Genomic DNA, 13,853 nt, shown 5'->3' on the forward strand with positions numbered 1-13,853 from the left:
TCCAACTGCCAAATTTTTGTCCACTCACTTAGCCTGTCTCTATCCCTTTGTAGATTTTTTGTGTCCTCCTCACAATTTGCTTTCCCACCCATCTTTGCATCATCAGCTAACTTGAATACAGTACACTCGGTCCCTTCATCCAAGTCATTTAATATAGATTGTAAATAATTGATGCCCCAGCACCAATCCCTGCGGCACCCCACTAGTTACCATTTGCTAACCGGAAAATGACCCATTTATCCCGACTTTGTTTTCTGTTAGTTAGCCAATCCTCTATCCATGCTAATATATTAACCCCAACTCCATGAACTTTTATCTTGTGCAGTAACCTTTTATGTGGCACCTTATCGAATGCCTTCTGGAAATCCAAATGCACCACATCCACTGGTTCCCCCTTATCCACCCTGCTCGTTACATCCTCAAAGAACTCCAGCAAGTTTGTCAAACTTGATTTCCCTTTCAAAAAACCATGCTGACTCTGCTTGATTGAATTTTGCTTTTCCAAATGTTCCGCTACTGCTTCCTTAATAATGGACTCCAGCATTTTCCTGACAGATGTTTGGCTAACTGGTCTATCGTTTCCTTCTTTTTGTCTGCCTCCATTTTTAAATAGGGGCATTACATTTGCAGTTTTCCAATCTGCTGGGACCGCACCAGAATCCAGGGAATTTTGATAGATTACAACCAATGCATCCACTATTTCTGCAGCCACTTCTTTTAAGATCCTAGGATGTAAGCCATCAGGTCCAGGCGACTTGTCCGCCTTTAGTCCCATTATTTTACCGAGTACTATTTCTTTAGTGATAGTAATTGTATTACGTTCCTCCCTCCCTATAGCCCCTTGATTATCCACTATTGGGATGTTTTTAGTATCTTCTCCCGTGAAGACCGATATTTGTTCAACATCTCTGCCATTTCCCTGTTCTCCATTATTAATTTCCCAGTCTCATCCTCTGGGAACCAACATTTACTTTAGCCACTCTTTTCCTTTTTATGTACCTGTAGAAACTCTTACTAAATGTTTTTATATTTCATGCTAGTTTACTTTCATAATCTATCTTGCCTCTCTTTATCATTTTTTTTACTCTTTCTTTGCTGGCTTTTAAAAGTTTCCCAATCCTCTGGCCTGCCACTAGTTTTGGCCACATTGTATGCCCTTGATTTCAATTTGATACCATCCCTTATTTCCTTAGTTAGCCACAGATGGTTATCCCTTCTCTTACAGTCTTTCCTTCTCATTGGGATATATTTTTGTTGCGAGTTATGAAATATCTCTTCAAATGTCTGTTGCTGCTCATCAACCGTCCCACTCTTTAATCTATTTTCCCAGTCCACTAGAGCCAACTCTGCCTTCATACCTTTGTAGTCTCCATTATTTAAGCTTAAGACACTGGTTTGAGATCCAACTTTCTCACCCTCCAACTGAATTTGAAAGTCAACCATGTTATGGTCACTCATTCCTAGAGGATCCTTTATTAGGAGATCGTTTATTAATCCTGTCTCATTTCACAGTACCAGATCTAAGATAGCCTGCTCTCTGGTTAGTTCTGCAACGTACTGTTCAAGGAAACTATCCCGGATACACTCTATGAACTCTTCCTCAAGGCTACCCTGGCGAACTTGCTTTGTCCAATCAATATGAAGGTTAAAATCACCCATGACTATTGCCGTTCCTTTTTTACAAGCCTTCATTATTTCTTGATTTATACTCCATCCAACAGTGTAGCTACTGTTAGGGGACCTATAGACTATAAGAACATAAGAAATAGGAACAGGAGTAGGCCATACGGCTCCTCGAGCCTTCTCCGCCATTCAATAAGATCATGGCTGATCTGATCATGGACTCAGCTCCACATCCCTGCCCGCTCCCCATAACCCCTTATCCCCTTATCGTTTAAGAAACCGTCTATTTCTGTCTTAAATTTATTCAATGTCCCAGCTTCCACAGCTCTCTGAGGCAGCGAATTCCACAGATTTACAACCCTCTGAGAGAAGAAATTTCTCCTCATCTCAGTTTAAATGGGCGGCTCCTTATTCTAAATTCATGCCCTCTAGTTCTAGTTTCCCCCATCAACGGAAACATCCTCTCTGCATCCACCCTGTCAATCCCCCTCATAATCTTATACGTCTCGATAAGATCACCTCTCATTCTTCTAAATTCTAATGAGTAGAGGCTGAACCTACTCAACCTTTCCTCATAAGTCAATCCCCTCATCCCCGGAATCAACCTAGTGAACCTTCTCTGAACTGCCTCCAAAGCAAGTATATCCTTTCGTAATTCTGGAAACCAAAGCTGCACGTGGTATTGCAGGTGTGGCCTCACCAATACCCTGTATAGCTGTAGTAAGACTTCCCTGCTTTTATACTCCAGCCCCTTTGCACTAATGGCCAAGATACCATTGGCCTTCCTGATCACTTGCTGTACCTGCATACTATCCTTTTGTGTTTCATGCACAAGTACCCCCAGGTCCCGCTGTACTGCAGCACTTTGCAATCTTTCTCCATTTAAATAATAACTTGCTCTTTGATTTTTTTCTGCCAAAGTGCATGACCTCACACTTTCTGACATTATACTCCATCTGCCAAATTTTTTCCCACTCACTTAGCCTGTCTATGTCTTTTTGCAGATTTTTTGTGTCCTCCTCACTCATTGCTTTTCCTCCCATCTTTGTATCATCAGCAAACTTGGCTACGTTACACTCAGTCTCTTCTTCCAAGTCGTTAATATAGATTGTAAATAGTTGGGGTTCTGGCACTGATCCCTTGGCACCCCACTCGGTACTGGTTGCCAACCCGAGAATGAACCATTTATCCCGACTCTGTTTTCTGTTAGTCAGCCAATCCTCTATCCATGCAAATATATTACCCCCAACCCCGTGAACTTTTATCTTGTGCAGTAACCTTTTATGTGGCATCTTGTCAAATGCCTTCTCGAAATCCAAATACACCACATCCATTGGTTCCCCTTTATCCACCATGTTCATTACATCCTCAAAGAACTGCAACAAATTTGTCAAACATGACTTCCCCTTCATAAATCCATGCTGACTCTGCCTGACCAAATTTTCATTTTCCAAATGTCCTGCTACTGCTTCTTTAATAATGGACTCTGCACCGGCTTGCACCCATCCCGGGTCGAAGGGACTCCGCACTGGCTCGCATCTACCCCAGGCCGAAGGGACCCCGCACGGCTCGCGCCTATCCCGGGTCGAAAGGCCCCTGCATCGACCTCAGGGCCTTGCCGACTCCACAGGGCGATACAGGAGACCACATCCTTACCCTACAACAGACTCAGAAATAACATGAGGATTGGGCCGCTGGGACTCCGGGGTCGCTATTGAGGCCGGCTCCGAGCTGGCCAAAGGCACTCCGTGGCCGGCGTCTAACTGGCCGAAATGACTCCAGGACCGACGTCTAAATAGCTGAAGGGACTCCGGGGCCGGCGTTTAACCGGCCGAATGGACTCCTGGGCCGATCCAGAACAACAGAGGGCTGGCGGCGCCCATGGAGCATTGCCAGGAGAGTAAGCTGACTTACACCCATGGAGCAGTTCCAGGGGAGTAACCTGACTTACACCCATGGAGCAGTGCCAGGGGAGTAACCTGACTTACACCTCAGACTTTTAATCAATTTTTTTAATCAACTTTTAATCTATTCTTTTTCAAACTTTTAATCAACCTGTGTAACCTTTTAAACAATTTGGAAAAACTTTTAAACTTTTAAACAACTTGGAAACCTTGGAGAAACCTTTAATAACTTTAGAAATTCTCCAAAAACTTTTTAAAACATTCCTCGGACTCTTAATCAATCTTAAACTTTTAAACAATTGGGGAAACTTTTATAACCTATTATTGATCTACATCTTAGACTTTTTAACTACTCTTAGAAACTTTTTAAACAAATTGAGAATTTTTATCAACTTTTAACTCTTAAAATAACTTTGGAAGTGACCTTCCTAATGCCTGCCCCCCAACCAAGCCTCGGGCCATCTACCAACAATGGCGCTACTCGGCAGCGAGCTTGTGGCCAACACTTCACCGTAAGCAAGTAAGCTTACATAGCTGTGCCTGGTCTCCAGTTGTCTTGGACCCCCTTGCCACTGGATCAAGACATTGCTCAACTAAGCCCACATGGTTGCTGGTGTGCAGCGGCCACCCCACGTTAAAAGACCTCACGCACAGGCGTCTTCCACTCGTCAGTATGAAGTTCAGGACCTGGAACGTCAGGACCCTCATGGACAATCCCAACAGCAACAGGCCGGAACGCCGCAGTTGCCTGGGAACTCGGATATTTTGACATTGACATCACCGCACTAAGCGAGACCCGGCAGGCAGGGGAAGGCCAGTTGAAGGAAAACGGTGGAGGTTATACCTTCTTCTGGATAGGGAAACCAGAGGCAGAATGCCGCCTTCATGGAATCGGCTTTGCTGTCAAGAATGAGCTAGTTGACCGCCTCAAAGACTTTCTCTGTGGGGTTAATGAATGCCTCATGACTCCTCATCTCACCATATCCCAGAGCCAATGCACCACAGTCATCAGTGCGTACGCCCCTATACTCGATGCAACAGATGAGACTAAAGAGGGTTTTTATTCCAACCTCGAGACATCCTTGTCCCGTGTCCCCACAGGAGCACAAATTGATTCTCCTGGGTGATTTTAATGCCAGGGTCAGCAAAGACACAGCCCTCTGGGGAGGCATGATTGGCAGAGGGGGTAGGGAAAGCCAACTCCAGCGGTACCCTACTCCTGACAAAATGTCTAGAACATGAACTCCTCATCACCAACACCCTGTTCCGCCAGAGGGAAAATACAAGGCATCGTGGCAACACCCTCACTCCAAACACTGGCATCTGCTCGACTATGTCATCGTCTGAGCTAGGGATCGCAAGGATGTGCGCATGACAGGAGCTGTCAAAGGCAGAGTCTCGATTGAGGAGATCTTCAAAATGCTCCTTCCATGGGGCCCTGACAGCCTCGGTGTCCTTGATGAGTGTTTCCCTGTTCTTGGCCAGGAGTGGGGTGGGGCCTTGGGAGTTTGGACCGTAGGTGGCCTTGACTGCAGCGAAGAATCCTCATGTATCATGGCTATCATGACAGGAGCTGACGACTGCTGGACGGACCACTGCCTAATCCGATCCATCATCAACATTAACATAGCCCCAAAGCAGAGGGGACAGCAGAAGCAGTGCCGCAAAAAAGTTAATGCCGAGGCACTGAGAGACCCAGCTAAGGGAGCCCTATACTGCCAGCGCCTCACAGCCAATCTGGCGTGTCTTGATGTCCCTGATATGTTGAATGCCCACAGCGCTTGGTCTGCCCTCCAGGCCTCTATAACCAGTGTCTGTGAAGAGACAGTTGGTCACTCAACCAGAAAACATCAGGACTGGTTTAATAAAAATGATCAGAAGATCATAGAACTAATAGATCACAAGCGCAAAGCATTTCTGAGCCTCAAGCAACAACCCAGCTCGGGAGCTGCAAAACAACATTACAGACGGCTCAAGGCTCAGGTCCAACAAAAAACCCGGGACCTAAAGAACAGATGGTGGATGGAGAAAGCACAGGAGATACAACAACTGTCCGATAGCCATGCTACGTGAGGATTCTTCACTGCAGTCAAGGCCACCTACGGTCCAAACTCCCAAGGCCCCACCCCACTCCTGGCCAAGAACGAGGAAACACTCATCAAGGACACCGAGGCTGTCAGGGCCCGATGGAAGGAGCATTTTGAAGATCTCCTCAATCAAGACTCTGCCTTTGATTTGAGTGCTCTTTTCTCCATCCTACAGCATGCGACCCGCCACCAACTCAGTGAAACTCCAACGTTGCACATGGTAGGCAAAGCCATAAAACAGCTCAAGAATAACAAGGCTACGGGTGCGGATGGAATCCCTGCTGAGGCGCTAAAGTATGGCGGAGAGGCGCTGTTGGCGCGGATACATGACCTCATCTCCCTCATCTGGAGGGAGGAGAGCATGCCGGGAGATCTCAGAGATGCAGTGATTGTGACCATTTTTTAAAAAGGGGACAATTCCGACTGCGGCAACTACAGGAGAATCTCCCTGCTATCAGCCACTGGGAAGGTTGTCGCTAGAGTTCTCCTCAACTGTCTTCTCCCTGTGGTTGAGGAGCTTCTCCCAGAATCACAGTGCGGATTTCGTCCTCTACGGGGCACAACGGACATGATCTTTGCAACACGACAACTGCAAGAAAAATGCAGGGAGCAGTGCCAGCCCTTATACTGGAGGGTAGCTAATGTAACATCACTGTTTCAAAAAGGAGGGAGAAAGAAAACGGGTAATTATAGACCGGTTAGCCTGACATCAGTCGTGGGGAAAATGTTGGAATTAATTATTAATGATGAAATAGCAGCGCATTTGGAAAGCAGTGACAGGATCGGTCCAAGTCAGCATGGATTTATGAAAGGGAAATCATGCTTGACAAATCTTCTAGAATTTTTTGAGGATGTAACAAGTAGAACCAATGGACAAGGTCCCACACAAGAGATTGGTGTGCAAAATCAAAGCACATGGTATTGGGGGTAATGTACTGACGTGGATAGAGAACTGGTTGTCAGACAGGAAGCAGAGAGTCGGGATAAACGGGTCCTTTTCAGAATGGCAGGCAGTGACTAGTGGAGTACCACAGGGCTCAGTGCTGGGACCCCAGCTATTTACAACATACATTAATGATTTGGATGAAGGAATTGAGTGTAATATCTCCAAGTTTGCAGACGACACTAAGCTGGGTGGCGACGTGAGCTGTGAGGAGGACGCTAAAAGTTTGCAGGGTGATTTGGACAGGTTAGGTGAGTGGGCAAATGCGTAGCAGATGCAGTATAATGTGGATAAATGTGAGGTTATCCACTTTGGGGACAAAAACACAAAGGCAGAATATTATCTGAATGGCAGCAGATTAGGAAAGGGGGAGGTGCAACGAGACCTGGGTGTCATGGTTCATCAGTCATTGAAAGTTGGCATGCAGGTACAGCAGGTGGTGAAAAAGGCAAATGGTATGTTGGCCTTCATAGCTAGGGGATTTGAGTATAGGAGCAGGGAGGTCTTACTGCAATTGTTCAGTTTTTGTCTCCTAATCTGCGGAAGGACGTTCTTGCTATTGAGGGAGTGCAGCGAAGGTTCACAAGACTGATTCCCGGGATGGCGGGACTGACATATGAGGATCAACTGGGCTTCTATACACTGGAGTTTAGAAGGATGAGAGGGGATCTCATAGAAACTTACAAGATTCTTACGGGACTGGACAGGTTAGATGCGGGAAGAATGTTCCCGATGATGGGGAAGTCCAGAACCAGGGCACACAGTCTTAGGATAAAGGGTAGACCATTTAGGACTGAGATGAGGAGAAACTTCTTCACTCAGAGAGTTGTTAACCTGTGGAATTCCCTACTGCAGTGAGTTGTTGATGCCAGTTCATTGGATATATTCAAGAGGGAGTTAGATATGGCCTTTATGGCTAAAGGGATGAAAGGGTATGGAGAGAAAGCAGGAAAGGAGTACTGAGGGAATGATCAGCCATGATCTTATTGAATGGTGGTGCAGGCTCGAAGGGCCGAATGGCCTACTCCTGCACCTATTTTCTATGTTTCTATGTTATATATGGCCTTCTTCGATCTTACAAAGGCCTTTGACACTGTCAACCATGAGGGTCTATGGAGCAACCTCCTCCGTGTCGGATGCCCCCAAAAGTTTGTCAACATCCTTCGCCTGCTTCACGACAACATGCAGTCCATGATCCTTACCAATGGATCCATTACAGACCCAATTCACGTCGGGACCGGGGTCAAACAGGGCTGCGTCATCGCTCCAACCCTCTTCTCAATCTTCCTTGCCGCCATGCTCCACCTCATAATCAACAAGCTTCCCGCTGGAGTGGAACTAAACTACAGAACCTACGCTGCCTCCAGGCCAGGTCCAAGATCACCCCAACCTCTGTCGCTGAACTGCAATACGTAGACGATGCCTGCATCTGCACACACTCTGAGGCTGAATTCCAGGATATAGTCAATGTATTCACTGAGGCATATGAAAGCATGGGCACAGCACTGCCCTCCAACCATCAAGATCTACGGCGCGGCCCTGGACAACGTGGACCATTTCCCATATCTCGAGAGCCTCTTATCAGCAAAGGCAGACAGTGATGCGGAGATTCAACATCGCCTCCAGTGCACCAGTGTAGCCTTTGGCCGTCTGAGGAAAAGAGTGTTTGAAGACCTAGCCCTCAAGCTCATGGTCTATAGGGCTGCAGTAATACCCGCCCTCCTGTATGGATTTGAGGCCTGGACAATGTATAGAAGGCACCTCAAGTCACTGGAGATATATCACCAACGATGCCTCCGCAAGATCCTGCAAATCCCCTGAGAGGACAGGCGCACCAACATCAGTGTCCTCGTCCAGGCTAACATCCCCAGTATTGAAGCACTGACCACACTCGATCAGCTTCACTGGGCAGGCCACTTGGTTCACATGCCAGATACAATACTCCCTAAGCAAATGCTTTATGCGGAGCTCCGTCATGGTAAATGAGCCAAAGGTGGGCAGTGGAAGCGTTACAAGGATACCCTCAAAGTCTCCGTGGTAAAGTGTGACATCACCACTGACACCTGGGAGACCCTGGTCGAAGACCGCCCGAGGTGGAGAAAGTGCATCTGGGAGGGCGTTGAGTTCCTCGAGTCTCAACGCAAAGAGCATGAAGAGGTCAAGCGCAGACAGCCGAAGGAGCGCGCGGCAAACCAGCCTTTCCCTCGACGAATGTCTGTCCCACCTATGATAGGGTCTGTGGCTCTCGTATTGGACTGTTCAGCCACCAGAGAATTCACTTTGGAACTGGAAGCAATTCTTCCTCGATTCCAAGGGACTGCCTATGATGATATGATGATGAATAATGGACTCCAACATTTTCCCAACCACTAATGTTAGGCTAACTGGTCTCCTGCTTTTTGTCTGCCTCCTTTTTTAAATAGGGGCGTTACATTTGCAGTTTTCCAATCTGCTGGATCCTCCCCAGAATCCAGGGAATTTTGGTAAATTATAACCAATGCATCCACAATCCCTGCCGCTACTTCTCTTAAGACCCTAGGATGCAAGCGATCAGGTCCAGGGGATTTTTCTGCCTTTAGTCCCATTATCTTACTGAGTACCACTTTCTTAGTGATTGTGATTGTGTTAAGTTCCTCCCCCCCTATAGCCCCTAGACTATCCACTGTCGGAATATTGTTCGTGTCCTCTACCGTAAAGACTGATACAAAATATTTGTTCAGAATTTCTGCCATCGCCATGTTCCCCATTACTAGTTCCCTGATCTCGTCCTCTAAGGGACCAACATTTACTTTAGCAACCCTTTTTCTTTTCATATACCTGTAGAAACTCTTGCTATCTGTTTTTATATTTTGCGCTAGTTTACTTTCATAGTCTATCTTCCCTTTCTCAATCATTTTTTTAGTTGTTCTATGTCCGCCAGTGACTTTTTCCCCTTATTATTCCTTATCTCCACCCAAACTGATTCAACATCTTGATCTTCTGAGTCAATATCGTTTCTCACTAACACACTGATCTCATCCTTTCTTAACAGTGCTACTCCACTTACTTTTCCTTTCTGTCTGTCCTTCTGAATTGTCAAATATCCTGACACTATACCCCATCCTCCCAGTTACATCTCACACTATACCTGATCCACTGAGTGTGCTACAGGAAATGTTACAGCTGATTCTACAGTTGATCCCAATATGCAAGTACGGAAATATATAGTCCTAGAAACACTGCCCTCTGCACAGCCACAGTGATTCTCCTCATATACCATCAACGGATTATTGAACTAGCCTCCTGTAATGGACAAATTTACAATCTAGTCCATTACACACAGCTTGCACTGTGCATGTATCTTTCTGCAGGGGTATGATGGGGAGTGACTAATCTTTTTTTAAAAGGTGGTAATTTATCAAATTATTTTTTAAATGGTTGTTGTTAGGCCAGGAGTGGGGCCAAGGCCGATACAGTAAATTAGGGTTCATGGCAGGTGGGGAGATATAAACCAGGTCCTCCGCCAGCCATAGCCAGCGATGTTACTGCTGGGGACTGAAAGGGGAATGTACTGTCAATGATCTGTGTCCAATGTTATTGGACGGTGTGTGAAAATGAAACTCAGATCTGCTCCGTCTCAATCAGGTGTTGACCTAACGGAATTTCGAAGGAAAGTTGTTGAAGACAAGGTCCGTGAGCCACTGCCAGCCGACTGTCCTCAGGCCCTGGTGGAGCTGATCGACGAATGCCGCGCCTTCGATCCGTTTGAACGGCCGTCAGCTGGCGGTAGGTGGCACCTTGCTCTTGGTGATCCGCAGCTTCAGATAGTGCTGATTACAAATGTTCGCTGTACACACTGGACACCCTTACTGCTTTTTGTCACCCTTACTGCTGGCATACTCAATTTACAATGGAGTCAAAGAGAAATACCGCCTGTGAGTAAAGTGGGAGATTGTCGAGAATGGGGCCAGGAGGAGGATGGGGTGAGTAAGTGAGTGCGGCAGAGATTCCCCCTTACACTCTGCTGCTCCAGTAAGGCAGAGATACCTCCTCACTCTGCTGGTGAAGTGATTAAGGCAGGTTTCCCCACCCCCCCCCCCCCCCCGCCAAATTGCTGGTGCAATGAGGAAGGCAGGTTTCCCCCCCTCCCCCCACTCTGCTGATGAAGTGAGTAAAGCAGCCCCCACCCCCCCCACCCTCTGCTGGTGCAGTGATTAAGACAGATCTCCCCCCCATCCCCCACCCTCTGCTGGTGCAGTGAGTAAGACAGATCTCCCCCCCCATCCCCCACCCTCTGCTGGTGCAGTGAGTAAGACAGATCTCCCCCCCCCCACCCCCCCACCCTCTGCTGGTGCAGTGAGTAAGACAGATCTCCCCCCCCCCACACCCCCACCCTCTGCTGGTGCAGTGAGTAAGACAGATCTCCCCCCCCCCACACCCCCACCCTCTGCTGGTGCAGTGAGTAAGACAGGTCTCCCCCCGCCCCCCCCCCCCACTCCCCCCACTCTGCTGGTGTAGTGAGTAAGGCAGGTCCTCTTGTGCAACTTTCTTTTGTACTTTCAGCTGGACAGAGCACAAAGCAAAGCTGCTTCCATCATTGAGTAATTGTCCAGGAGGTGGGGGAGAGTTCTGCCTTAATGTTCAGATGAGAGGGAGTCACCATGAGAGAAGGTTCCCAATGGAAGGACACCTCCAAATGGTGAATTGAACAAGGAGATTTTGTGGACTGTTGTGGTCTGGGCTGGTCGTCTTATCTTCGAGTCACTCACCAGCTCTGGTTCTGTTGCAGCTGTGGTTGACCGACTTCTGCAGATCCAAGACCAGTGCAGAGCAACATAGGAAGCACACAGCGGGCCTGAGTAACATGAGCTGGATCTTCAATCAAAAGCCATTACTACCTGACTTAATATTAAGCAGAATATAACCAATTACTAATATTAAACTGGTTTGAGCTCCTCATTGTCAAGCTCTGTAAATCAAAGCCATGTGGGCAGAGGTTGCATTTGTTAGGTGGAGAGTGTGAATGCTTGCACGTTTTGGATAGTTTCTTTAATTACACATATGCAAGTTTAATAGAATACATCAAAATGTAAAGTACAGATCAGTAATAAGACATTTAGATATTCGTAAGTCAGATGTGTCTCGGAGACTTGTTGACGAACTGGACAGAGGTAAATACAAAGTAGAGCCATTTGGTTTTACCTGTTTTCTACCAAAATTGTACCCTGGGTCAGGTAAGTCCATTGTTGTGAAATGTTTGTTAAACTCTACACAATCCAGGGGGAAGGGGGGGTCGATCGCTTTAAATATGTTACTTTGTTTACAGCCAGGGGATTGGCAGCCTTAGGGTTCTGTCATATCCTGATTAGGGGTTCAAAGTCAGCTGGGGCGCTGTGAGGGAGTCTCTGCATGGTGTGGGTGCCCCAGTTGGGGGGCTGTGAGGGAGTCTCTGCAGGGTGGGGGTGTACCCCAGTTTGGGGGGCTGTGAGGGAGTCTCTGCAGCGGGGGTGTACCCAAGTTTGGGGAGCTGTGAGGGATTCTCTGCAGGGTGGGGGTGTACCCCAGTTGGGGGATTGTGAGGGAGTCTCTGCAGGGTGGGGCTGTACCCCAGTTGGGGGGTTGTGAGGGAGTCTCTGCAGGGTGGGGGTGTACCCTCGTTGGGGGGGCTGTGAGGGAGTCTCTGCAGGGTGGGGGTGTACCCCAGTTGGGGGACTGTGAGGGAGTCTCTGCAGGGTGGGGGTGTACATAGAAACATAGAAAATAGGTGCAGGAGTAGGCCATTCAGCACTTCGAGCCTGCACCACCATTCAATAAGATCATGGCTGATCGTTCACCTCAGTATCCCTTTCCTGCTTTCTCTCCATACCCCTTGATCCCTTTAGTCGTAAGGGCCATATCTAACTCTCCCTTGAATATATCTAATGAACTGGCATCGACAACTCTCTGCGGTAGGGAATTCCACAGGTTAACAACTCTCTGAGTGAAGAAGTTTCTCCTCATCTCGGTCCTAAATGGCTTACCCCTTATCCTGAGACTATGTCCCCTGGTTTTGGACTTCCCCAACATCAGGAACATTCTTCCTGCATCTAACCTGACCAGTCCCATCAGAATTGTATATGTTTCTATGAGATCCCCTCTCATCCTTCTAAACTCCAGTGAATACAGGCCCACTCGATCCAGTCTCTCCTCATATGTCAGTCCTGCCATCCCGGGAACCCTCGCTGCACTCCCTCAATAGCAAGAACGTCCTTCCTCAGATTAGGAGACCAAAATTGAACACAATATTTCAGGTGAGGCCTCACCAAGGACCTGTACAACTGCAGTAAGACCTCCCTGCTCCTATATACTAATTCCCTAGCTATAAAGGCCAACATACTATTTGCCTTCTTCACCGCTTGCTGTAACTGCATGCCAACTTTCAATGACTGATGTACCATGACACCCAGGTCTTGTTGCACCTCCCCTTTTCCTAATCTGCCGCCATTCAGATAATATTCTGTCTTTGTGTTTTTGCCACCAAAGTGGATAACCTCACATTTATCCACATTATACTGCATCTGCCATGCATTTTCCCACTCACTTAACCTGTCCAAGTCACCCTGCAGCCTCTTAAAGTCCTCCTCACAGCTCACACCGCCACCCAGCTTAGTGTCATCTGCAAACTTGGAGATATTACACTCAATTCCTTCATCTAAATCATTAATGTATATTGTAAATAGCTGGGGTCCCAGCATTGAGCCCTGCGGCACCCCACTAGTCACTGCCTGCCATTCTGAAAAGGACCCGTTTATCCCAACTCTCTGCTTCCTGTCTGCCAACCAGTTCTCTATCCACGTCAGTACATGACCCCCAATACCATTTGCTTTAATTTTGCAAACCAATCTCTTGTGTGGGACCTTGTCAAAAGCCTTTTGAAAGTCCAAATACACCACATCTACTGTTTCTCCCTTGTCCACTCTACCAGTTACATCTTCAAAAAATTCTAGAAGATTTGTCAAGCATGATTTCCCTTTCATAAATCCATGCTGACTTGGACCGATCCTGTCACTGCTTTCCAAATGCGCTGCTTTAATAATTCCAACACATTCCCCACTACTGATGTCAGGCCAACCAGTCTATAATTACCCATTTTCTGTCTCCCTCCTTTTTAAAAAAAGTGGTTTTACATTAGCTACCCTCCAGTCCATAGGAACTGATCCAGTGTCGATAGACTATTGAAAAATGATCACCAATGCATCCACTATTTCTCGGGCCACTTCCTTAAGTACTCTGGGATGCAGACTTTCAGGCCCTGGGGATTTATCGGCCTTCAATCCC

The 13,853-nt window shown here is 47.2% G+C and overlaps 1 protein-coding gene across 1 annotated transcript in view; it reads left to right on the forward strand.

Annotated features, from left to right (window-relative positions):
- LOC139278085 (mixed lineage kinase domain-like protein) overlaps positions 1-11,897 on the forward strand; it is a 119,587-nt gene extending 107,690 nt beyond the window's left edge. Inside the window, exons 9-10 of the mRNA XM_070896743.1 lie at positions 10,182-10,322; positions 11,326-11,897. Of these exons, the coding sequence (XP_070752844.1) occupies positions 10,182-10,322; positions 11,326-11,375 (191 nt within the window). The 3' untranslated portion in view covers positions 11,376-11,897. The remainder of the gene's footprint in view (positions 1-10,181; positions 10,323-11,325) is intronic.
- Positions 11,898-13,853: the final 1,956 nt, after the last annotated feature.

The sequence above is a fragment of the Pristiophorus japonicus genome, chromosome 13 (genome assembly GCF_044704955.1).
Source record: "Pristiophorus japonicus isolate sPriJap1 chromosome 13, sPriJap1.hap1, whole genome shotgun sequence".
Taxonomy (NCBI): domain Eukaryota; kingdom Metazoa; phylum Chordata; class Chondrichthyes; family Pristiophoridae; genus Pristiophorus; species Pristiophorus japonicus.